The sequence below is a fragment of the Cydia splendana genome, chromosome 17, assembly GCF_910591565.1.
Source record: "Cydia splendana chromosome 17, ilCydSple1.2, whole genome shotgun sequence".
In the NCBI taxonomy this organism is placed as follows: Eukaryota; Metazoa; Arthropoda; class Insecta; order Lepidoptera; family Tortricidae; genus Cydia; species Cydia splendana.
In genome coordinates this window covers 245,287-271,339 of record NC_085976.1, presented here as the reverse complement: position 1 = coordinate 271,339, position 26,053 = coordinate 245,287, and the positions used below count along the sequence as shown (strand labels likewise).

The window sequence follows — 26,053 nt, the reverse complement described above, 5'->3', positions numbered from 1 at the left end:
TACCGTAAGAGTATTTCACTTCATATACGGCTACCGGAGTTCCATGACAGTCAGTAGAGCGGCAGGCTGGAATCCCGGAGACGCGAGTTCTAGTCTCGTCCTATACAGTGAGTTTTCTACTTTTCCTTTATTTCTAAGCATTGTTGCCATTTTCTTATCATTCGCCCGTACGTCTCAGATACGTACGAACAATCGGAATCGGAATGTCAGTTCGAATTAGCCTCCTTATCTTGTAATAAGGGTTGCGAATTGTCGGTTAACCGTGTGAGCGATGGTAGATAGTCTAGATAGAGATAGATGCATAAAGCTTAGCTTGAAACACAAGCGGAATACTATAAATCTGTTCATTATCAATATAATGGATCATACGTCTTTGTATTCTCGATGAATAAATCAAGTGAAGTGACAGTCTACAAAATCGCGTTCTTCCTAAGTAGTAAGTTTATTTAGGCTACTGCTAGATGGCGCCACTAATGTAGGTCTTGTTTTAATCCATTTTGTTATTCGCTTAAAGGCCACAACACACCGGCGGCGTGTGCGTAGACGTGCACGTACGCGTGCGCAAAAATGTTGGCGCCGTGCGCGCACACGGCACGCATGCGGTGTGCCTAAACCTGATAACAAAATGAATATAATATTATTGAGACCTGCGCCACTTACGCCAATCAAATAGCGTGAGAAAACATTCAATTTCGAAGGAACGTGACACACATTATCAGTGCTCTTGATTTATTCGTTTAGAAGGCGTTGCAATAACTTTTACTAATTGTTAGTTATGATGTAGGTGTAGATAATGGTATTAATGGTAAGTCTCGCTACTGTCTTTACGAAAGAATTAGGACTGTCCCCTCATTCAGAAATCGCTAGAATCACAAGATACGCATTAATAAGGCGGGCCCTTGGTTTGTCAAGGGATAAACACAGGATACATTTTGACAGCTACCTTTTGAAATAGAAATTATTGTCAGACCACAGGTAAAAATATAAAAGATGTTAATGGTGATAAGTCCTTTTATGGTGTACAATATCACCAGGTACCTACATAGTTGGAAAGTTCCACAGATTCCCTGGTTTTTTTCCGGTAAGAAAGTGCGTAATCGTCTCATAGCGTATAGCGATCATAGTGCGCGACGTAACAAAACGAGAGCTTCATTTCTGATTTGTAATATAAACTTGAATCAAATAAAATGAGACACTATTAGACTATTACCCGTCCACTAGCAAGAGCAACGACTGGGATTTTGTTAACTTGTCATCATTTGATTGTATGTATGATACGGGTGCTTTGTTCTGTGTTTATCTCGTGATAATGCGACCATAGGCTCAAAAATAACTTCATCCTCAAATGTCTACTTTCTTAGATTCTTTGGGCTTGTAGGTATAATCTCAGTGAGTGTCAACCTAGCATGCTAGTAGGGCAGAGATGTGACTTATTTGAAATACTTGTATTTAAAATGCAAATACAAAATGCAAAATACCTATTTTGTATTTAAATACCTTTTGAAGAAAACTATTTTGTATTTTATTTGAAATACTTTTTGAGACCTATTTTCTATGTTCAAAATACAAAATACTTTATAGTAGGTAATGCAGGTAGCAGTTACAATCTCTTCTGATGTTACAATCCTGGCAACTCTCATTCTTTTAACATGGAACTGTTGAATCTGTTTAGTAACGTCGCACATGACCACAACCGTAGCGAGTGGTTAAAAAAGTGGAATCTTGAGTGTTTCGAGGGTTTCAAGGCACGAGAGGAGAACAAACTTTTCTGCCCTGGTGAAACACAAACGAGACGTTTTCATCACACTAAGGAGAGGCATTATACTAGCTGTAAAACATTTCAAATCTATATTAATGCTTTAAAAATTGGCCGTTAAAAACCATCATCCATACATCCTACCGGTTAATATGAGCAAACAACTAGAAATATGCACTTTAGATAGAGGACTGATTTCAAAGAATAAAGAGAGCCTTTTCAACTCGGAAATTGCGAGTAATACTTTTTAATTCAGACTAGGTATTCACTACTCAGAGTACTTTTTATCGCAAAGTATTTGTATTTTTAAAAAGTATTTTCAAAATACCTATTTCGTATTTTGTATTTTAAATACAAATTCAAAAACTATTTTGCATTTGAAATAGTATATCAAGGAAGTATTTGTACAGTGAAACCTGGATAAGTGAGACTTCAAGGGACGAGCAGATTTGTCTCACTTAAAAAGGTATTCCATGCACTTACCCAGGCTCTCAGTTAGCCAGGTACAAATAAATTTCTATCTCATTTACAGAGGGTTCCATTAATAGAGGTGAGAATAGAGTATATTTCAGTTATAGAGGTGGTTAATAAGGTATTTTGTAATTATCTTTAAAAATAAATAAGGTAAAATAATCCTTGTCCCTAAATATTTTTTAAGTCTGTTTAAATATTTCCTTGAATTTATTTTGAATGATTCTCCAAAGGATAGATATTTTAAAATTACATTAAATTTGATACGGATTTCATTGCGTCTTAGAAATTTAATAAATGAAAATTTGTTTGTTCGTGTTACTTATCAAGGTTTCAGCTTTCGTTTCGATAGTTTTAACTACTTACATAAAAAACTAAATCAAACTTGAAGTCGTTTAGACACAATTAAGCAAATGCGGAATTTGTGGATAAACTAAGAGTTAGTAAGAATATAGAAATTGATCAATAAAGTCCAAGTTAGAGAGGTCATAGATTGACGTTATCTCAGATACAGAGGTCAATTCCTATAAAATTCTAAAAAACAATTAGGAAAATGTAATCTTATAAATATAGTCTCAGTAAAAGAGGTAAAATACAATCTCTGTCTCAATTATAGAGGTAAATGTGACTATAAAATCACAACAACTAATCCCAGTTATAGAGGTTCGTTTTATCTCACTAACAGAGGTAATTCAGTGCTAAAGTGTCGGGACCGCCCCATGAGTCCCAGCTATAGAGGTTTCTCACTTATCCAGGTCCCACTTAACCAGGTTTCACTGTATTTTGTATTTAAATACTTTTTATAAAGTATTTTTCACATCTCTGTAGTAGGGGCAGTTTAGACCACCATCAAACCCCAAGGTTAGGTTGATTTTAAAGATAAAAAGTAGAATTCAAAGATTTTCATAAAACTTGCATCTTGCTCTTAATTTTCTTCTCCTTTGGGAATAGTTGGGATAGATAGGTCACAGGTTGGGAATGGGATAGATAGAAAGATGACGTAGATTGTAGAAGAGTTAGGCCGGTTGGATCTTAGTAATTTAGGTCCCCCGTGTTAGAATTTAGTACTTCCTCCCTCTCATTGCTCTAATTATGAATTACAATTCTCTACAGTCAGCAACAAAAGTAACGAAGTAGAATTCTTCAAAATGACAGTTATTAACACAGTTATGTTTAAAATCGTTTTGTACACTTCGCCTGCTTTATAGCCACTTCTGCTGCTGACTGTGCTACTGTTAACAGGTGCCCATGATATACTGTGGTGCCATGGTGTCCCCCCAACAGTCGTTTTGTAACGTGTCCGACATCTCTGCGTCCGCATCAGGTTACCTACCCTATCCTTATTCCCCTATCCATTTAAGTTTACAAGTCAACCGCTTAACTCAGTCGATTCCCTAGTTGACGGGCGAGGATAGCTCAGTTGGACGTGTGAACGTCAAGTGTGACGTAATCTCTGTCCCTCGCAACCTGACTGAGTTAGGGCGAAGCTGCATGAGGAAATAACTGACTGAGTTAAGCGATAACTCTGTAGTAGGTATTAGCTAGAGTATCTATTCAGACTAAGTAGGTAGGTACAATCAGCATCAATGGATAGTGACGGACAAAGTGGACGAATATATCGTAACACACCTTTGTTACCATAAAAATAAGGATGTGTTCCGATATATTTGGTCACTGTGACCGTCACTATCTATTTGACGCTGACTGTACCAACATATATGATAGTTTCAACAAACTGCAACAACTCTAATAGCGTTTAACAGAAGTGGTGGAAATGTAAAAATGTTTACTAAAGATCTAACAAGCACATTACGTCAAAATGTGTGTATACCTACTATTACCTCCTACATATTATATGTTTACACTTCTGTTGAGCGCTATTTTACAATTAAAAAGTTGTACCTATCTAATACTAGATAGGTGAAATCAATGTTGCAATAAGTTACATTTGAATAGCATTGTATGTAAAATATGGTGGCATGTAGTTTGTACCTGTACTTACCTATTAGGGTGGTTCACGTTTGTATGGGAAAAATTCAAACTCTAGTTAGAAGAAGCGGCACCCCCTCATTTTGTTACACTTGTTATGTTGACAAAATACGCCAAGTTTTGTAATCTTATCTCAACTACAAGGGGGTGCTACAACACTTTGAAATTTTTCAAAGTTGTATGAAATCCAAGAAAAAAAAGTATTTATTATTCAGAATTTTATTTAAGTATCTGGTTTCACACTATTTGCACATGTGATTTATAAGTTTTTAAGTAGAAAAAATTTTTAATTTCTATTTTTTATAATTTTTCAAAAGTAAGATGTTTATTTTTTTTTAGATTTTTATATAAGTAGTGGTTTTCACATTATTTGAAAGTGTGATTTAAAAGTTATTAAGTAAAAAAATATTTTTATTTCTAGTTTTTATGATTTTTTAGGTGAAATTCAAAAAATCTTACTTTTGAAAAATTATAAAAAATAGGAATAAAAATGTTTTTCTACTTAAAAACTTATAAATCACCATACGTCGTTATCGCGGGGGCAACAACGATTTGACAGTAGTGAAAGATTATGACAAATAAATAATAACAGAAGTGACATTCCTATCGAGTAACGTTTATATTTACCTATGGGTTCAAAATGTAGCAGAATCGAATTTAAATAAAAGTTTGGTCATATTTTACTAATATCACATAAAATACTTTCAGAAGTAAGTAAATACTGATATAAATAATTAAATACATTGGTGACTTATTTTTCAAGTTGACTGACACGTTGACTTATAGGTATACGTTTACAAAGTGTAATACAAGATTAACTGACCTTTTCCAGGGAAAACTTTATGCTAGATATGAAGAACATCTTAGAGGTTTAAATGTGTAGGCAGTATATTCCACTTTTACAAAACAGACATTCTGTTACATGTGTTCTTTGACAGGCTTGTTTTTGCTCCCGCGATAACGACGTATGTAAATCACATGTTCGAATAGTTGGAAACCAGATACTTAAATAAAATTCTGAATAATAAATACTTTTTTTTTTTTGGTATTCATACAACTTTTCAAAGTGGTTGAGCACCCCCTTGTAGTTGAGATAAAATTACGAAACTTGGTGTATTTTATCAGCATAATAAGTGTAACAAAATAAATGTTTTTTGAACCACCCTATTATACCTATGTTTAGAATTATCGCAAAAAAAAGGTTAAACTGAATGCTCGGACTGGTGCGTGGTGCGGTAAGTTTTTCTTTTATTTCGCTACAATTAATCGGGTTAATAGCTAACAGCTACAGAGGGCGCTACTGAAGCCACAAAATGACTATAAAAAACATAATGAGTTACTTTACATAATGTATATACAAAAAATTCTTTTTGAACTCTCCTGTGTGAACGTTTTTACTGATTTATCTTAATTGGCGTTTTGTCAAGCGGACCGATTTTATAACCACTAGAACATTGTTTTATTGTCCAGGGGCCCATTTCTCGAACGGTGTTAGTCTTATATTATATTTCGTCACTTCATTTTTCAGATATAAATTTATATTAACCATGTAGTTTCCCTATTGTACAGGTAGCATCGCACACATTTAAGAGTAAGTATTTTGATTTAAAACTGACAAATAGCAACTTCCGCCCACTTCCGGTTATCCCTCCCCAGCGTGGGGCGGCCGCTCAGCTCCTCATTCCTTATTTGTGCGCGGTAGCGAGCACACGCTAAGCACGATGCCGAAACGTAGTGCGCGCATCAAATATTATAAAAATAAAATAAGAAAACTAGAAGAATCTCGTAGAAGAATAGTTTACTCTTCATCGGATTCTTCCGATGGTGACGGTAAGTATCGTAAATCAACGTTAGTCTCGAAAATCTTTCTGCCCGTTTCGTACACTACCTACTCTGGCCGAGAGCCAACTTTTATCTTTTTTATGGCGTGCAATAAAAAAAAATAAAAAAATAATAATAATTAAAAAATATATATATCCTGGGGGTTAGTCGAGAACTAACACGAAGGAATAAATCATCCTGGGGGTTGGTCGTGAACCAACACGAAGGAAAGTACATTCGTATTTCGAACATTGATTTCGCCCGGGGGTTGGTCGTGAACCAACACGAAGGCAAAAGATCGAATAACGCACGAAACGAAACAAAAGGGCCTAGATATTTCCATTCCTTGCGAATTTTTACTTTGAGCATTAGAGCCGATTGAGGCTGTCGTTTTGTTCTATTTTACAAATAGATATCTTATAAGATTACATATTGCAGATACACATGGAAATACACCTGAGGAGGTTATGTTGCACACGGGCGCCGAGGCCGAATTACAATTACATCCGGTGCCTGAGCTCCAACCAAATCCTGACCCTAAGTTGCAACCAAACCCTGAACCCGAGTTACAACCAAATCCTGAACCCGAGTCACAACCAAACCCTGAACCCGAGTTACAACCAAATCATGAGCCTGAATTACAATTAGAACCGTTAGTAGCGGATCCTTTGAAGGCCACGGACGCAGATCAAATCGCGTCAGAGCTAAATCCTGATATTTTAGTGGCACTGGGTGCCAAAACTGGTGATGATGCGGTGTACGGCAACAAAATACACGAAAACCTAGCACAACTTTGGACGCCTTTATTAAAAAAAAGGCATGTCAAAGGACGACAAGGACAAACTTCTTAAGGAATACTTAGTTCCTCAAAACTGTAGTTTGTTGCAGTCACCGAAACTAAATCCAGAGATATCTGCCGCCGTTCCAGAAACAGCTCGAGGTAGGGATAAGAAAATAAGTTTCAATCAGCAACAACTGGGCGCAGGCATCACGGCGATCAACAGAGCTATGGACGTCTTGATCAACGGCAACGAAGATAATTTAAAAGCAATTAGGTTCTTAAGTGACGCCTGCCGCATTTTAAGCGATCTACATCATGTTAATACACAAGCCAGAATCAAGCTATTAACACCCGGTTTAGAAAAACAGTTTCTAAATGTAATTCAAGACGCAAGCCGTGACGAAACATTATTCGGAAACAATTTATCCGAAAAAATTAAAGCTTGTAAAGCTATAGAGAAGCAAGGCCTTCAAATAAAGAAAAATCCTACTAACCTAATCCCGGCCCCATCCTACCCACCATATCCATCTACATCAACCGCTCGTCCTCCCCAACATCGGGGAAACTGGTCGTGGCCTCCCCGTTACCCGCTGATCAAGATGACGCGGGGAGCGCCCAAGAGGACGTCATCTTACAGACCGAGCTCTGCCTCGTCGGCTCAGACGAGGCCGGCCAGCAAGGCGACAACGCGTGCCCAATTAGCGCGCCGTTAACACAGGTACCACATGCGGGTAGAATACATTACTTTTTTGATTGTTGGCAAAACATTACTGGTAATTTGTTAATATTAAAATGGATCCGGGAAGGATATAGTATCCCCTTTGACACTGATGTTGTTCAAAATGTAGTACCCAATAATTCGATATGGTCAAATCAGGAAAAACATGAAATGTCTGAAGCTATTCAAAACCTTTTGAACTTAGGTGCAGTTTCAGAATGTCTCCCATTACCGGATCAATTTATATCTAGAATATTCTTGGCATCTAAGTCAAATGGAGGTAAAAGATTCATACTTAACCTCAAACCACTTAATAAATTTATAAAAACCGAACATTTCCAGATGGAAGACTACAGAACTGCATCTAAGCTTATCCCTAAAAACGGTTTTTTAGCAACAATTGACCTAAAAGAAGCTTATCTTCTTATACCTATCCACAGTTCATGTAGAAAGTTTTTACGCTTCCAATTTGAAGATAATCAATCACGTTTACTAACATATGAATTCACCTCCTTGCCGTATGGACTCTCAGTAGCCCCTAGAGTGTTTAGTAAAATAATGAGAGAAGTTGTAACATTTCTCAGGTCACGCGGCTTTAAATCTGTCGTATATCTTGACGACATTCTATGTATCGGCAATTCTTATACAGAATGTGTTAAAAATGTCAACGAAACACTAAACCTACTCGTTTGCCTAGGGTTCGTGATTAATTACGAAAAAAGTTCATTAAAACCTAAACAAATCTGTAAATTTCTTGGCTTTATGTATAATACGGCTAACTTGACAGTGTCATTACCTATAGATAAACAAAACAAAATTGCACAGTTAGTCCATAAATTTATGTCCTTGCCAAGATGTACAATTCGAGAATTCGCCCAACTTATTGGTGTTCTAGTCGCCGCTTGCCCAGCTGTACGATATGGCTGGCTATACACTAAAATCTTGGAACGGGAAAAATACCTGTTTCTACAAAAAACTGACGACTATGAAACTAAGGTCACCCCTCCAAAAACAATTATTAACGATCTGGTTTGGTGGGCTCAACACATATATAGCGCAACGAGCCCTATGAGAACATTAAATTTTAACAAAGTTATTTTTACTGATGCATCCTCCACTGGCTGGGGAGCAGTCAGTGACAATGATCGCGTTAATGGTTATTGGAGGGACGACGAGCGAAACCACCATATAAATTATCTCGAATTATTAGCTATTTTCTTAGGATTAAAATGTTTGGCACAAAATTGTTTTAACTGCGCAATATTATTGAGGGTAGATAACACAACTGCGTTAAGTTATATCAATAGGATGGGCGGTATTCAATACCCACATTTAACAAACCTTACTAGACAAATCTGGCAGTGGTGCGAGACACGAAATATCTGGTTATTTGCATCATACATAAATACAACGGAGAATTTTGAAGCTGACGAAGAATCAAGAAAAATTAATCCAGATACGGAATGGGAGCTCTCTCAGACGGTTTATGAGACTATAGTAAGTAAATTCGGACAACCGCAAATTGATTTGTTTGCGTCTCGCACCAACGCTAAATGTCACGATTACATATCGTGGAAAAGAGACCCAGAGGCCCTAACAATTGATGCCTTTACAGTGAGTTGGAACGAATATTATTTCTATGCATTTCCTCCATTCTCGTTGATGTTGAAATGCGTACAAAAAATATTCGAAGACAATGCAACTGGCGTTGTCGTATTTCCACATTGGCCATCACAGCCGTGGTACCCTCTTTTAAAAAGTATGTTAGTTTCTGAAATAATGTATTTTGGACCGCATAAAGACCTGTTACATTCTCCTTTCAGGAGTCATCACCCCCTGTTCAGAAAACTTACCCTGGGTGTCGCGAAGCTTTGCGGGAAGCCTACGCACGGCAGGGACACACGGCTGTCGCTATAAAGCTGATGGTGGCCTCGCTCGCTGACAATACGATAAGTCAATATAACTCATCCCTCAAGCTTTGGTGGGACTTTTGTTTAATTAATCAAGTTGATTTCTTTGAAGGTTCTATTAAATCGGTAATTACATTCCTATCTGAGCAGTTTTCTAAAGGCGCGTCTTATGGTACTATCAATTCTCATCGCTCAGCTTTATCTTTGCTATTAGGCCCTAAGAACATTGGATCGGATCCATTAGTAAGACGATTATTGAAAGGCGTGTATAGACTTAAACCTACTGCCCCTAAATACAACAGTACATGGGACCCAAAAAAAAGTGTTACACTATATTTCGCAATGGACGCCTCATAAAGACATCCCTTTCGAAAATTTAACTAAAAAATTAGCTGTGTTATTCGCATTATGTACGGCCCACCGTGTTCAAACGCTGTCGTTAATTAAAGTAAATAATATACAGTTTACACCCAATGGTGCTCAAATATTCATCACTGATATTATTAAAACTTCTGGGCCTAATAGAGAGCAGCCAGTACTAATTCTTCCTTATTTTAAGGAAGATCCCACAATTTGCCCTGCGAAAGCGTTAAATGATTACTTAGATATAACAAAGGATATGAGAACTGATACGATAAATAATCTTTTCTTAACCTGCAGACGTCCCTATAAAGCTGCTTCATCGCAAACCATTAGTAAATGGATCAAAAAAGTATTATCAGCGAGCGGAGTAGATGTGATGTACGGCGCACACAGCGCACGACATGCGTCAACGTCAGCTGCGAACGCGGCTGGTGTTAGTGTTGACGTTATTAGGAAAACAGCGGGCTGGTCCAGCTCGTCACTGACGTTTGCCAAATTCTATAATAGACCCATTATAGATCACTCTGAATTTGCCAGGTCTGTTTGTTTACCAAATAACTCAACATAGGTACAATTAAGATCAATTAGAAGATTGTCAAGGTTATAATAAATATGATAAAATAAAACATGCATTCTTGGTTCTGTTATTAAAATATATTTAATACATACACTGGTTTCCTTTTTAATATCACCAAAACTTATATCTCTAAACATCTACATGGTTAATATAAATTTATATCTGAAAAATGAAGTGACGAAATATAATTGATGATCAAACGAACTTCTTGAAGTGAAGTTCGATCGAAATTATATGAGTCACTTCATTTGAAGATATAATATAAGGTCCCTCCCGCCCTAGAACCCTGATATAAGTTTTGGTTCCTGACTTCTCTAAAAATAATGAGGAGCTGAGCGGCCGCCCCACGCTGGGGAGGGATAACCGGAAGTGGGCGGAAGTTGCTATTTGTCAGTTTTAAATCAAAATACTTACTCTTAAATGTGTGCGATGCTACCTGTACAATAGGGAAACTACATGGTTAATATAAATTTATATCTTCAAATGAAGTGACTCATATAATTTCGATCGAACTTCACTTCAAGAAGTTCGTTTGATCATCAATTATGTCTGTATCTTTAGGCATTAAAATGAAAGTAAACAAACAATTTGTACATTTTCGGGTAGCTATAACATTTATCAGTTAACCGACCAAATACAAAACTGCCTGGATCAGTCACTGAACGACCTGGGGGGCGATTTTTGAAATTCGATCGCTCGATTTCGTTACTCGAAAATCGGTGGAAAACGGCGAAATGCTAATTTTTGAAATACGAGCGATAGAAATTTGGAATCGAGTGGTCAATACCACTAGTAGTTCAATTCTATTAGTAGAATTTAAATGCCTAGTAGCGGAGATATTATTGAACGAAATGCACGAAATCGAGCGGTCGAATTTAAAAAATCGGCCCCCTGACTTTAACCTACATTATTTGATCATTTAATGTTTTCATCTACTCTCAACTCGCTTCAGGAGCCATTTGAGGGTAGATTTTGTTTACTTTTATTTAAATACCTAAAGATACAGAGTATAGTGTGTTGCCATGGTAACCCATACGACTTGACAGTTCGTGAACTAATAATATTAGTCTAATATCGTTCGAGAAATGGACCCTGACATTAAAAATGGCTCAACAATGATTCTAAGAAACAGTAGGTACAAAAGCCGCAATTGTTTAAGGAAAAATACAGTCATGTCAGCGGACATACAAAATTCATAGACTAGACTTTGTGTTCATGACAGTTGGAAGCAGTCTGTGGGTAAACGAACTGTAATTTTAATATCTAATACCAGTGGCGCCCTCTGTAGCAAGGAGTAGTTTTGAAACCCATTACAATAGCTTTATGAAATTGCTATTTTCACGCTCTATTAGAGTTTGGTTAACCAGGTGGTGTTTCGTGTAGGTGACGATTACGAGTATACTGGGGGCTCAGGGGATGGCTACCAGCGGTCTTCGAAGCGCGGCTACCACGGCGCGAGCTCGGGCTCCACTGCCGCGTCTTACCATCCCTATCGGCGTTAATGAGTGACCTCCCTCCCATCGAGGCGTCGAGCATCATCGGGTACCTATATGTATACAATCAGCTGACAACTGCTTGCAAAACTTCGTTTAGCATTCTCATTAAGGCGTCCGCTATCTGGCGCGGGTGAGCGGGTTAACGAAAAATAGTATGAGCGCCGGTAACCAACGCGGAAGCGTGCGGTGGATTTAACCTATAATAACCTATATAACCGCACGCGTGCGCCAGCTAGCGGATGCCCTTAGACTAGGGGTCTCCTAACTTTTTGATGCGAAGGCCATGGCCAGACCTCCACATTTTTCGCAGACTGTAGTTTGGAGACTCCAGCTTAAGACCACTAGTTCCATAATTAAGACGAGAGGGGACGAAGCCATGTGGCCGTTTCTCCATACAAACATAGTATGTATTTTCCTCTTAGGATATTAAAATTATAGAAAATATTTTTAAGTAATTTTATGTATACCTATTACATAATCACGACAACCCTTTAGATTTTAGGTAGCTATGATTTATATTACCTATTAAACAACTGTACCGATATTCGGAACCTAATAATAATATTGAGAGTGGCAACACTGTAGTTAGTCGTATTGTCCTTTTCCACAATGTCAAATATCCTGGGAGGAAAATGGGGACGTTTGTATGGAGACGCGGCCGTCCACGATCGTCTACACTACACTTTAGACTCTAAAGTATGAACAAATCAAGTAAAAGGTTTTTGTGGACAAATTGATGTCTACGTTATATTTAGCTGTTTATTCGATATTGTCCATATACCTAGTCCGTAGAAATGTTAACGGTTATTTCAAATCTATCTGTTTTCTTTCCATGTAGGTACTTTTTGTATCTAAATGAAAGGCAGTTGTCAATTTACTAAACTTGTAAAATATTATTATACCTTACTTTCAATGAAGGCAATCATTGTGTTTGTAAATGTTGTTTAAATGGGCGGGAGTATATAAGAACATTCAATGCAAACTAAATTATTTTGACGAGTCTTGTCTGTTGATGAAAATGTACCCATTGTTGATTCTGCGCTGAACCATATATTCCATGAAATTGTGTAGAAATTGTGCAAATGTTTAGAACACACGCTATTGAAGCCTGATCTTATATACTTCTTGTCTCGTATTTTTAAGTTAGTTTAGTTTTCTTTTGGACATACATTTGTGTAGCGTGGATGAGATGACTCTAACCAGTGAATGTTTAAACACATACCGAACCTTGTATAATTTAGAATTGTTACATAAATATATTTCCTGTAAGCAGACACTATTTTTCCGATGTGTTTGAAGCGATAGAGGTTTTGTGGGTTCATAATTTAGTGACATCACGTTTAAAAATGTTTTAGGCGTTTAATGTTGCCAAGAAATGTTGAATGAATCGGTATTTTTTCTATCAATATTACTTGTAGATTTAAAAGTAACCATATCCATGGTTTAAAAATTATTTGTAATTGTTGCATCAGTCTGAAATGTATGTTCTAACGTAAGTAAATCGCCTAAAAATCGTGTCCAATAGACTGGTCGAGCTAGAAATGCATTTATTGATAAAAAAGACACATCAAGTTCCAATGACATACCTAAATATCTATATTCCGTTTAACGATGTCTTATGACGGACCACAATCAAATGGTACCTCAGATAGATTATTTGTGGTCAAATCAGATGTGTCCTCTGACGAAGCACCGGGTTCTCATGTGTATTTCTTTTATTTACAATAAAAGTAATAAGTAATTATAAGTTTTATTTAAAATCACTGGCAGAAGACTGGCGGGCGCTCGGGCCTGCACTCCTCGACGACGGGTATTAATAACTAAACGGTATTTTATAATAATCCTTTTATTTTTTAATCATTTTAAAATACATTTTATACAACGCGCGTAGGTAGGCCTTGTGAATATATTTAAATACTGTATGAATAAATTTTAAAAACATCGGTAAGCATGTAATTAAAATTAATGTTTATATTTATATCGATGTAATATAAAATAGATTTAATGTACATTATCATAAAGTTCTTAATTAATTTAATAGACTTCGGACACAGGTGAACAGGCATAGAGATTGCTGAGATTTATAATATAGAAATTATCCTAGATATACTTACTTTAATATTACGCATTATAATAAAGAGGTTTAACAGTTCGCACGCAGGATTACGTTACGTTAGATTAGCACTTATGGACCATGATCGAGTAGTTAGACGCATTCACTATTTTTTTAACTCTTAATTCTAAGTATTCTATTTTGGCTTAGAATTTAATAATGGTAAAAACATGTTCTTGCAATAGAGTAATAGAATACGAAAATTCTTATGTATAATCTGAATAAATTATGTAAAGAGAATTCCCACATTGTTTGTTTACAGTAAACTTACTCTAGGAATATCAAGTATTAGTATTACAACAATGGACAGACAAATTGAATTTGACATTTAGTTTTAAGCTAAGGCATTACATTTATTCCACGCACAATATTGCGCGCTACTTCCTTAATTATAAAAGCGATTTTGGATGTGCAAAATATGTGGTACCTACCCAAGTATTAAACACAATCTACATAACAATTATTAATTTTCCAAAACGTGAGATTATTTCTAAAACGTGCCATCTGTTTAGTTTAATTAATATGAACTACCTACTTATACAAAAAATAATTATTTTCGATTACAATTATTATTGAAAAAGTGCACACCGTTGTATGGGGACCTTGCACTTTGAGACTATGCGCTGAAACTTGGCACAGTTGGTTCTTAGCTGGTCCTGAGCAGATACAGACCGGGAGACATCGAGAGCCACCTCTCATTTAGTGGGGGGGGGGGGGGGGAGTTCGACGCCGCCGCGCTTGACTTGGAGCAACATTTCTCTAAAACTATACCTATTAGGGCATGTGATATATCATTTCCGGATAAATTAAGGATGAGAAATCTATTTTTAGAACAAAAACAATGCACTTTCTAACAAAAAAAAAAGCATAAAGTAGAAAAGACTAAAAAACGTATTTTAGATTTTTTTATTATTACCAATTTTTTTTAAAGCGTTGCAGGAATCTGAAAACAAAAAATATACTTAGTCAAAGCTACATTTATTACGTTTAAAAAAATATATGGTTTATTACTTATACAAATCTGTTGATACTTAAATGGGAGATAAAAAATAATATTAAGCGTGGGTCAGAGTGATCTCATATGAAGGTGAGAAGGTTACTTATAATTTGTTCTACAATCGTTTTTTTTTTTTTAGTTTTTCGTAAAAAAAATATTGAAGGGAGAAAATAAATTCTAAGGTCCCCTTTTTTTAGTAATTCGTAAATAACTCGTAATCGATGGCCAATAGCAAAAACTGTTTTATTACATGAATAATGTACATAAAATTTCCTACAAAAAAGGTAATTCAAACTTTTTCGCTAGGATCAATATTAAATACGATATCAAAGACAACTTTTCGCTAGGATCAATATTTAAAAAGGGGACCTTAGAGTTTATTTTTTCCCTTCAATATTTTTTTTTATATTGATCCTAGCGAAAAAAAATTGCACTTATATTATAAGAAATCTGAAACAGATTATTTACGTAAAAGATATTTTTTTGCTGTGGGCTACCGTTTACGAGTTATTTACGAAAAACTATAGTACATTGTGCAACATGGGGCGTAAGTTGAATATTGCAAACGAGAGTAAGTTAAATCGCGACGGCTTGCCGGAGCGATTTATAGACTCGAGTTTGCAATATTATTACGCCCCGAGTTACACACAATGTTTTTCATCACACTTGCGATACAAAAATTAAGTATAAAGACAAAAAACTGTTAATTATGGCACTAGAAACTTCATAACTCCCTAGGGAGAACGCTTTTTCTATAACTCCCGCTAAACCTGCGTGCAATTCCGCATTTACTGAGAGAGTGTGATGAAAAAAAAATAAACGATTGTAGAACAAATTATAAGTAACTTTCCCACCTTAATAATATTTTGTATTGAGATCACTCTGACTCACGCTGTATATTATTTTTTATCTCCCATTTATCAACAGTTTTGTATAATAAACTACATATATTTTTTTTTAAACGTAATAAGTGTAGCTTTACGACTGTATTTTTTGTTTCAGATTCCTGCTACACTTTAAAAAAAATTGGTGATTATAAAAAAATAAAAAATACGTTTTTTAGTCGTTTCTACTTTATTCTATTTTTTTGTTAGAAAGTGCATTGTTTTTGTTCTTAAAATAGATTCTTCATCCTCAATTTATCCGAATGTGATGTATTACATGCCCTAATAGGTATAGTTTTAGAGAAATGTTGCTCCAAGTGAAGCGCCGCAGCGTCGATCTTCCCCCCCCCCACTAAATGAGAGGTGGCTCTCGACGGCTCCCGGTCTGTATCTGCTCAAGACCAGCTAACAATCAACTGTGCCAAGTTTCAGCGCATAGTCTCAAAATGCAAGGTGTCGTGCACTAACAAACCAGCTAACGTCAGCCGGCGCGCCCCGGCGCTTTACTATGAAACTTTCCATATATAAAAATTTAGCAAACTCTTTAACGATACGAACAGTTTGGTGCAACCGACCCTAAGTAGGTAGTATCTTGAGAAAATTTAAAAACTAAATTTCACCCCATACAAAAAGCTCCACTCCGTCACATTTTTTGGGGACAAAAAACTAGACAACGAAAATAATTATGAGCCACCTGCATCTTTCGCTCTTGCATATTCGAGCGATAGGGAGACAAGCAAATCTATTTTTGATTTTCGCGGAAGACCCTCTTCTAGGCACTATTTACAAGCTTACACGATACGGGGCCTCTTATATCTATCTTATGTAATCATAATCATAATCGTTTTATGTAGATAGATATGACTTATTTTGAATGAAATTGAGAGCCCCAAATAAAAACAGAGGATATTCCGAAAACTATTCATGATATCGAAAAAATTTACTAATTGTAGCAAATTGAATCAGCTTTCGGTTTGTCTAAGTCAGCGGTCGGCAACCTTTTACCAACCAAGGGCCACATAGCAGTTAACGAAGTGGACGCGGGCCGCACTTTGTTAATATTTATGACTTTATCAGACATTGTCATTTGTCAATATTACATACAAAATAGCCAGGGAGGCTCGCGGGCCGCAAGTGAGAGGTTCGCGGGCCGCATGCGGCCCGCGGGCCGCTGGTTGCCGACCGCTGGTCTAAGTAGTCAAACCGCTAAGACGCTAAGTTTCCAAGATATAAGTGAAAAAGTCCATCTTTGGGTCACTAATTTACATATGTGTAGGTACCGAATTTCAACTTAATTGGTCCAGTAGTTTCCGAGAAAATAGACTGTGACAGACGGACAGACAGACAGACACACGAGTGATTCTATAAGGATTCCGTTTTTTTCCTTTTGAGATACGGAACCCTAAACATTTTTTTTGTTTTACGTAACCACAAACACAAAAAACAAAGGAAGAAGCCGAAGAAGAAAGTGCCACGAAACGGTATAACCCTTTCGACGCCAAGAATTCTAAGCCAAGAATGCATTAATAAGTTTAATAGTAGGGTGCCTGAGTTTATTTTAGTATAATGGCATGGCCACATATTTGTCGGGATACATCTGGTCTCCGTTATGGCATAAAAAAAATACAGGTAAGGTTAAGCTGCTCTAAAAATAGTTAGATATGCGTAAGAATGCAAATGAGTCGCTCAACTTCAAACTCGGGTAAATCCATCTGTCAGATTATACGAGTTTGGTATTAAGAAAAGGTAATAGGGTAGATATTTGCTGAAAGGGTCGAATGGATTTACCCGAGTTTGAATTTAAGCGACACAAATATAGTTACGAAAATAAAAAGTCACTACGTACGTCACTAGCCGACAAAACACGTAACCATAACAAACAAATTAAATAACTAGGTAACTCAAAGGAAAAATACTGTATAATTGTAGTAACGAAGGAGGAGAGATATCGAGATGACCGAACGAGATGGGCAGGCCTATTCGGATTTCGAGATAATCACAAGATCTTGAGACGATTTAGAAATCAACTAGATCTACATTAGACATCGACTAGATGTGACTTGGATATCTTATCATATAACTGGTCGAAATTGTTCAAGAGGACCTCCAGAATCGCGGAAACGTCGAATTTGACATATCTATCTTACAAATATCTTTAAATTATCCGTATCGTAACTTGTTTCTGACGGGTCTAAAGCATGCAAAGCTCTTTATGCAAGGAGTAGACTCCGGCTGGAGCAAAAAGCTTTGAAAACTTAGCAAAAGACAACTCCAAATCATAACGGGGGTGTTTACTGTTTACCGGCCATTACGGGGTCAAGATGGGACACTCTGACAACACCGATTGTCGTATGTGTGGCGAAGAGGAAGAGACAGAATGTCACGCCCTCGCCAGACAAAGAATGAAGGACTTTGGAGCAGGATACCTGGAACCAAAGGACTTTAAAACGCTACCCATGAGCTCCATCATCCAGCACATGGATATGGTGGGAAAAGCTCTTGAGTAGTTAACGGATCTGCTCTAGGGGGTAACTGCACAAAAGATCCCTATGGGTCGAAGTGTATCCGCAAGGGCCCCCGAAATCAATAAGATAAGATCGTAACTTGTTGAAGTCTAGTAGAATTCTAATTCATTTTCCGAATCGAGCCGGGGGTCTTATGGAACCTGCGAGAGTAGCGCTATTAGGTACCTATTGTTTTTCCTTAGAATAATAGCCTCACTATTCAGATCTGCCTATTTCTGTAAATCCTTGGTACCACTTCAAAACGTAAGATATTGTTGATTGTTATCATTCACCAAAGCTTAGTTGTGATAATGTGATTGTGGCAAACTTTATAGTAAGTATAACTTGCTTTGGCTAATTAAATATTTTATGCCTATAAAGACGGGGCCCATTTCCCGAACGGTATTAGACACAAATATTATTAGTCCACGAACTGTCAAATCGTATGGGTTTCCATGACAACACACTAATAATATTAGACTAATATCGTTACAGAAATGGGCCCCAGGCATGGACAAGTCACTTCGTTCATTTGTGTAGGTCAGAGACTCGAGTCAAAAACGAGTTGTCAGATCACGAAGGTTAAGGCGACCTCGGGAGTAGAGTCTCACTGTCGGACACTTTGATACACTCGCTTACATCCGCGCCACAGGACAGACGGCACGGTCCGGCGCGGCGACAGTGACGGGAAGGAGTGAAGATTCATGGGCGACGGCGGCAGTTGATGCACTCGCACGGCGCCGGCGCGGCTTCGTCCGGTAGGTGCGCGTGCGACGCCCGGTAGCACAGCTCGCGGTAGCGCGCACAACCTGCCACAATATAACATTTAGTGTAGTAAATAAAGGTAGTGGACCCCGCAGTAATTCCTCAGCCAGAAAAAACTTTACAGTATGATAAAGTATAAATAAATAAAAAGTATTGTATAAATTTCCAAAGAATAATAATAATAGAATTAAAGTAAATACCTAAAGTCTTAAATCGTTAATATCTTTTTACGGAAAAATGCTCCGTTCAAACTTTCTTCACCAGACATATTCATGTAATGTATTGCAACAATATATGAAATATCCAAAAAAATATCCCAGCAGAAATACCAGTATTAATAAAATAAAATTTTTTGGCGTGTCTTAGACCGGAAAATTACTCAGTAATTTTTTTTCCCTGGAATGCCATTTTATTGCCGTTTTATACCTAGAAAATGAAAATCTAAAAAATTTCCACTCTCAGTTTTTAATAGTTCTATAATACATACATTTCGGCACGCATTTTTTTTGATTTTTTTACCCACTGCGCCAAATTATATTCTAAGATCATATAAGAAGAAAAAAATGACAGAGCAATTTTCCGATGAAAATGAGCGTCAAAAAAAGGAATTATAATAAAAAAATATTCTCATGTTTGACAAAACTTTTAGATTTTTTTCTAGTATCACATACAGATACAAATAACTTATTTTGTAAAATAATTTTGGATTGAGGAATTACTCGATACAATATATAATCAGATTTGTGTTTTTACCTAACTTAGGAGTGTTTTTTTTTTGGATATTTATAATGTTAGTCTCGGCTCATACTTGAGATATATAGGAGCCGGGAACACTGGGATAACTAATAAAAAGGCAAATGCGCGTCCGTTCGTATTAGAAGATATATTTCGAGAGACAAGTTAAAACTACCACCAATTATGACATTAAATATTTTATAAAAATCTTAACCTACCCGCGAGTTCACTGACCGAGCGATCAGCTGTGATACATGTCTATGTATATACCTTCGGTGCTATACATGTACATATATCACACCCTACCACTTAACTAAGACTACATAGTATACGGTCGTCGGCCATGTACTAATATGGCAAGTAACGATCCCGTGAAAACTTCTCCTCCAGGCCAAGTGAAAAGAACCCTTATGTAAATGCTAATAAGACTGACATGGAAAAGCCGTCTCCACTATAGATCCGACAATTATTACACAATATCTAGTAAATTAATAACAGAACTTCCTTAAATATAGTTATTTCTAAAGTACAATCCAGTATTAATCTTTACATTTTTTTATACTAATTCTAAAATTACAAACAAGTAGTACTTAATATAATATGGGATTACCATATCATTCTACGGGCACGGGCACACGTTTAGGTATCGGGGCAGGTGGCACAGAAGCGGGCCCCGGTGGCGCACACGGCTCCGAGTATCAATAACCAAGCCAAATTTCATCGACTGAGAAATTAATGCATGGGTCTCCATACAACAACTTGCTTCATTTACTACACTAATTGTTAGGCCAAAGTAATAGATATAGTATAGGTGATTTTATTAGGATAACTGGTAGGTATAGAATTATAGATACCGCTTAAGTCAGACGGTTGGTGAAATGAAAACTTTAATATGATTGACTCGGTAGTACCACGTGAGAGCTACATTTTTCATAATCTAAAAATTAAATGGAATAAATGGATTTTAATATAGCTAAATTAAACCTGTTGAGGTATGTCTTACAATTAGTCGGCCTCACCTATTAGTGTGGCAGTTTTTGCACAGTTATTTTAAACGTCAAACTTCTATGAAATTATGAGGAAGAGGTACCTAAATGACACTTGCACTGCGTGTGCTATCAAAATCGTTGCAGACTTCTCTTGGTCTAATTCTAGTCTCCTCTGTTTCAAAATATTGAATTGACCAGATAAAGTATGTTACAGTGCCCTCTAAAAATTGAAATTCCAAAATCCCTACTATAATATAATGTAATATTATGTAGTCACCAATAATATGTTACTTTTCGAAGGCCTCAAAAATATGTGACACGCTCTTATTGCCCTACAAATAAGATCGTGTCACATATTTTTGCGGCTTTCGTTGTATTGTATATCATATTATTGCAGGTGACTGTACAGTAATATATTATTATAAATAAGAAAGTAACTCTGTATTCTGTATATGTCTGTCTGTTACTTCTTCACGTTTAAACCGTTGAACCGATAGATGCAATTTGGTATGGATAGATAGATAGTTTGAGGCCTGTTAAATGACATACAAGTAGGATAATATAGTTTTTATCACCATGATTCATTCCACGCAGACGAAGTCCCGGGCAGAAGGTAATTCTGGATTGCATTAGGTAAGTATGTAATTTTTCAAAGCTAGCTATTTGATAAAATGTATAAGCTATATCTTATCGTCTCGCTGCCGCCGATGAGGCTAGATAGAAAGATGCACTTCTAACTAAGTAGGTACCTATAGTTTGTCAAAGGACTGACTCATTTCAATAAGACAGAGAGAATCATACTATCTTTGTCTTACACTAGTACTAGCACCCAAAAGAAAAGGATGAGTATAGTTTTCCTGGTTCTTACTGACTGACAAATTAGTTTGACCAACTATATATCAATTTCACGGTGGAAAAAAAACTAGTCACTTAAAGGTCAGAACCGAAGGTGAGACAGGAACGTCATTAAGGTTTGTAAACAATATGTTGATCTTGATTGTCCAGTCTATTTTTGGCAAACGGCACTTAGATTATCTCCTGCCTAACGCAGTTCACATCGAAATTTCATCCCATAACGTTCTGTGTGAAATCAAATGTAATAATGAATTTTCAAGGGGATTCTCGTAATGTCCAATATATAACTGAAAAAGATATCAAATTTGTTCTGAGCGAGTACGGATTTGGTGATTGTGTAGTAGAAAACTACTCAGTGCATTATGTTGGGGATAAAATGGTTGGGTTTGGAGCCGACTACTTGAAGTTGCAAGTACCGGTAACATCAAACAATAAGAGAAAGCACCACTACTTTTTCGTCAAAGCGGTATCGCTGACTAATACCGCTAAAGCGAACATGGATAAGGAGATGGGGACATTTGATAATGAACGATTATTTCATGATGTTATCCAAAGGAATATTGAAGTACCAGGTAAGATAAATTATACCTTCCTACCTACAGTAAATCTAAAAATATTGTTAGTCGGGACCACAGACCTGTCATTGTCATCGGTGATGGTCGGGACAAGTGCAACTACTCGGGGGAAAATGCGTGTAGGGTTAGAAAACTGTCCACCGTGACGAACCTGTTTCTGTCCTTACTGAAGTACGGCTATTGTCGAAGGGAATAAAGGGTTAGCCCTTTATTTACGGTTGTGTATATTTTAAGATAGGCGTAGTTGACAAAGGCGGAAGTTGCCCCGACTGACCTTATACTTACCATACTTTCCTAATTGACCGAAGCGAAGCGAAGGTTTCCGTTTTGACTCGGGCGTTTGGCTTTTGTATGTCCGGATGTTCTCCTCTACAGGTCGCAATTCTTAACCGATTCTCGTGAAATTTTGTAACCGATTTCTATGAACCGATAATTTTTTTTGTCGAGCCGGTTTTTGAAAATTTTTCAAAATGGATAAGTTGTGATAGCTCGCGCTCATACAAATAGTCGTATCGGTATCATAAGAGTGTATTCTTTTTGAGACATGTTTACAGATTAAATGTCAAAAAATTCAGAAATTTATTTCGCTGGTTTTGGAGGTATTAAGATATTTAGTTTTTACTTGAGAATGAGTAGCTAAATTTCGTCACCTTAAGTAACCACCTTAAGAACCATCATGGCGTATTTTGCAAACGTTCGCTTTTTTGTTTGCACAGAAGGTCTGGGTTCGATCCCCAGTAATTATATGCTGGGATATAACTTTTTGTATTTTTTTACACTTTTCGTATTGTTTTTTTTTATTTACTATATTTTCAACGTGCCCAATACCTATGCTCGCGAGGTCTACAGCTCACAGAGCCACTAGTTACTATCTACGTAGGTTACCAGTGGCAGAGCGTCTTACAAATGCTAGATGCAAGGCGAGGGAAAACCGATCTTCAAGGGCATGTAGATTCAAAAGGGCATGTTGGTTGAAATAACAAATTTTTTAATGGACAGATAGGTATGGCACAAATATTTGGGGAGCTCGCACTGAGGACCTACCGTGAACTACGTTCGACGTATTGCCTCCCTGTCACACTTACGTTCGAGTTTACAAGTGCGACACAGAGGCAACACGTCGAACGTGGTTCGCGGTAGGCCCTCTGACACTAGGCGTTAAATGTTGCATTACGAGTATTTAGTTATGAACTTTCAACAGTCCAGTTCATAAATATGATACATTTTTTCACCTTATTCCAATGGATTAAGGTGATAAAATGAATTCATTGTGATGAAATGGACTGTACTTTATTCATGTAGGTATTTAATAATTTTCCAATTTAATTCTAGGTATGCAGCCATGGAGTGCAAAATTTGTGTCTTGCCTCGAAAACGCAGTGGTGTTCGAAGATTTGTCAGCTCTACAATACGAAATGAGGAGTAGATTTACCAAATTCGACGAGCAGCACACCCAACAAGCACTCCAAGCTCTGGCTAGATTTCATGCGAGCTCCATCATCTTTGAGGAGACAAGGACTAAAGAACTACTGCGACCTTACACACTTAAAGAACAATATAATGAAAAATTGGGAACAGGAGGCTTCATCGAAACAGATTCGTGGTTTATCCAATGCAGAATCGGAGCTTTAGAAGCTGTTAAAGCCTTCTCAAAATATAGGAACTCGGATATCATGAAAATCATTGAAAAACGGTGGAACACCGTGTTTAACTCCGTTTTGATTTTAGCCGAGCCATCTAAGGAGCATCGTAACGTGTTATGCCATAGAGATTTGTGGAATAATAATATGCTGTTTCATTATAAAAGACTAGAAGACGGCAGTGTAGTGCCTGACAATTGTGTGTTCGTGGATTTTGCTGCTGTGCGGTGCATGCCGCCAGCGGGCGATGTTATGCAACTTCTTCACTGTAACTTGACGCCTCGTTATCGAAAACAAAACCTCGACTACTTTCTGTCCTATTATTACGACGAACTCAAACTAGTACTTGAGAATCATAGCATCGATATTGAAGAATTTTTAACTAAGGATAACTTTATGAGTTCAGCAAAAGAACAGAATCTTTGGGGTCTTGTAACGCACGCGTGCTTAATGCAAACATTTTGGCTGGCTGATGATATGATGACGAACATATCCAAGGATTCTGCGCTGTTCGATGAGATCATGTTGAATGACAAAACTACTTTTATGAATAACATGATGAAAAACGATAATGATTACAAAAAAGTGATATTGGAAGTGCTTGACGAGTTTATTGAACAATACATTCTAAATGAAGACGAAATTAAAATATAAATAAGTTACTATGTTAAGATTTTAAATTTTAGTTTATAGGTCCTATGCACTACTGGGCCTATGTACTCTTTTGATATATCTACTTTTATTCTCATTGTCATAAAATTTTAATCACAAAGTTTATTATTATTTAAACACTACCGCTCTTAGGGATTTTCAGGAACCCCTGGGTCTACCCAAAACCCGGGTGTTAATGTTTTTAAAAAGTAAAGGTTATTACAGCTCTGTAGGAGTTGTAGGGTACTCATATATGTATGTCTCCTTAAAGCGGAACGTTAATTTAGTTTTTACTGACGCTTGAAAAGTAAAACGTGGGAGAATAAGCGTTCATAGAAACTACGAGTATTCCCATCTGTCACCGGTGATCTGTGAAAGGGTCTAGGCCTAGACTCTAGGCAGTATGTTAACGCTACACGCATAATGTTTGCATTTGTTTAACATTGACGCCCCGCTGGAAGTAGTCGTTCGAGCAGCTAATAGTGTCCCAACTGTGGGCGGCAGGGCTAGGCGCGTTTCGGCCGCGAAGCCGCGTTGCGCCAGGCGGTCCAACAGCACCGTCGTTGACTGCTCTAGATATGACTCACTACTGTAAGGCTTGTCCTAGTGTCCCACCTGTGGGCGGCAGGGCTAGGCGCGTGTCGGCCGCGAAGCCGCGCTGCGCCAGGCGGTCCAACAGCACCGTTGCTGACCATCACCGCTCGCCCTCTCCTTCTACTCCTGCGGATTCACAAACAGAGACCTTAAAGATTTTAAAGTGCCTCCAGATTGACCGAATATTCTTGAGACCTGCTCGCGCAAAACTTATGGTGGTAGCAGTCTTTTTTTTTGTAATCTTATTTATTTTATAAGCCATACATTACATCTTATGATTAAGTCGGCGTGGTAGCAGTCTTTTTCGCTGAAAATCACGACGAACTCGCACCATGTAAATGGGCCTTATTACGCGGTTTAGCACACTATCGGGCCGGCCGTTTAGCACACCAGCGGCGAGCAGTGGCATAGGTTGGTTTGAGACACAGCGATCCGACTACGCGTTCCCACGAAGTCTTGGTTGGGCCGTAATGCGGATTCGCACGTCGCAGTACTATATTGCACCAATGTGAAGATCGTCGTCTTACCTTCGCTGGCAGCGGGTGAGTGTCCGCCGGACTTGTCTCGCGGCGTGGTCGACCCGTCCGAGTGGTCCTGCAACGTAACAATTAGCAATCTCACTTTCAAGCTCAGCGCGGTGGGAAAAATACCTATTCAAAATTTTATAAAAAATGGGCAGCCTCCTAGTTTTCGTGGAATTTTGAATTTGAAATGACGTAATTTATGAATAGCCCCTTAGGTAAATAATTACCTTATTAGTTTCTAACAAGCCAATGTTGTCCAAGTATCCGCATTAATTTGGGGCAAAGTTTAAGCTTCAAAGTTTACGTTCTGCCGTTTACAATGTAGGTATCAATTGCATTACATTA

General features: G+C 37.3%; 2 protein-coding genes and 1 pseudogene across 3 annotated transcripts in view; all 3 read left to right on the top strand.

The window, feature by feature from the left end:
- The window catches only part of LOC134798609 (heterogeneous nuclear ribonucleoprotein 27C), a 53,268-nt gene extending 39,033 nt beyond the window's left edge, over positions 1 to 14,235 (top strand). The window contains exons 10-11 of one of the 2 annotated variants that reach the window (XM_063770975.1): positions 3,470 to 3,551; positions 11,770 to 14,235. In XM_063770975.1, coding sequence (XP_063627045.1) covers positions 3,470 to 3,551; positions 11,770 to 11,888 — 201 coding nt within the window. In that variant the 3' untranslated portion in view covers positions 11,889 to 14,235. The remainder of the gene's footprint in view (positions 1 to 3,469; positions 3,552 to 11,769) is intronic. The other variant, XM_063770971.1, reaches the window with a different exon arrangement.
- On the top strand, positions 5,715 to 9,663 carry LOC134798516 (uncharacterized; annotated as a pseudogene).
- Positions 14,236 to 21,852: 7,617 nt separating the features above from the next.
- Positions 21,853 to 24,593, top strand: LOC134798950 (uncharacterized). The gene is made up of 2 exons (XM_063771379.1): positions 21,853 to 22,296; positions 23,632 to 24,593. The coding sequence occupies exons 1-2, from the start codon at positions 21,972 to 21,974 to the stop codon at positions 24,591 to 24,593; spliced, it is 1,287 nt and encodes a 428-aa protein (XP_063627449.1). The 5' UTR covers positions 21,853 to 21,971.
- The last annotated feature ends 1,460 nt before the right edge of the window (positions 24,594 to 26,053 follow it).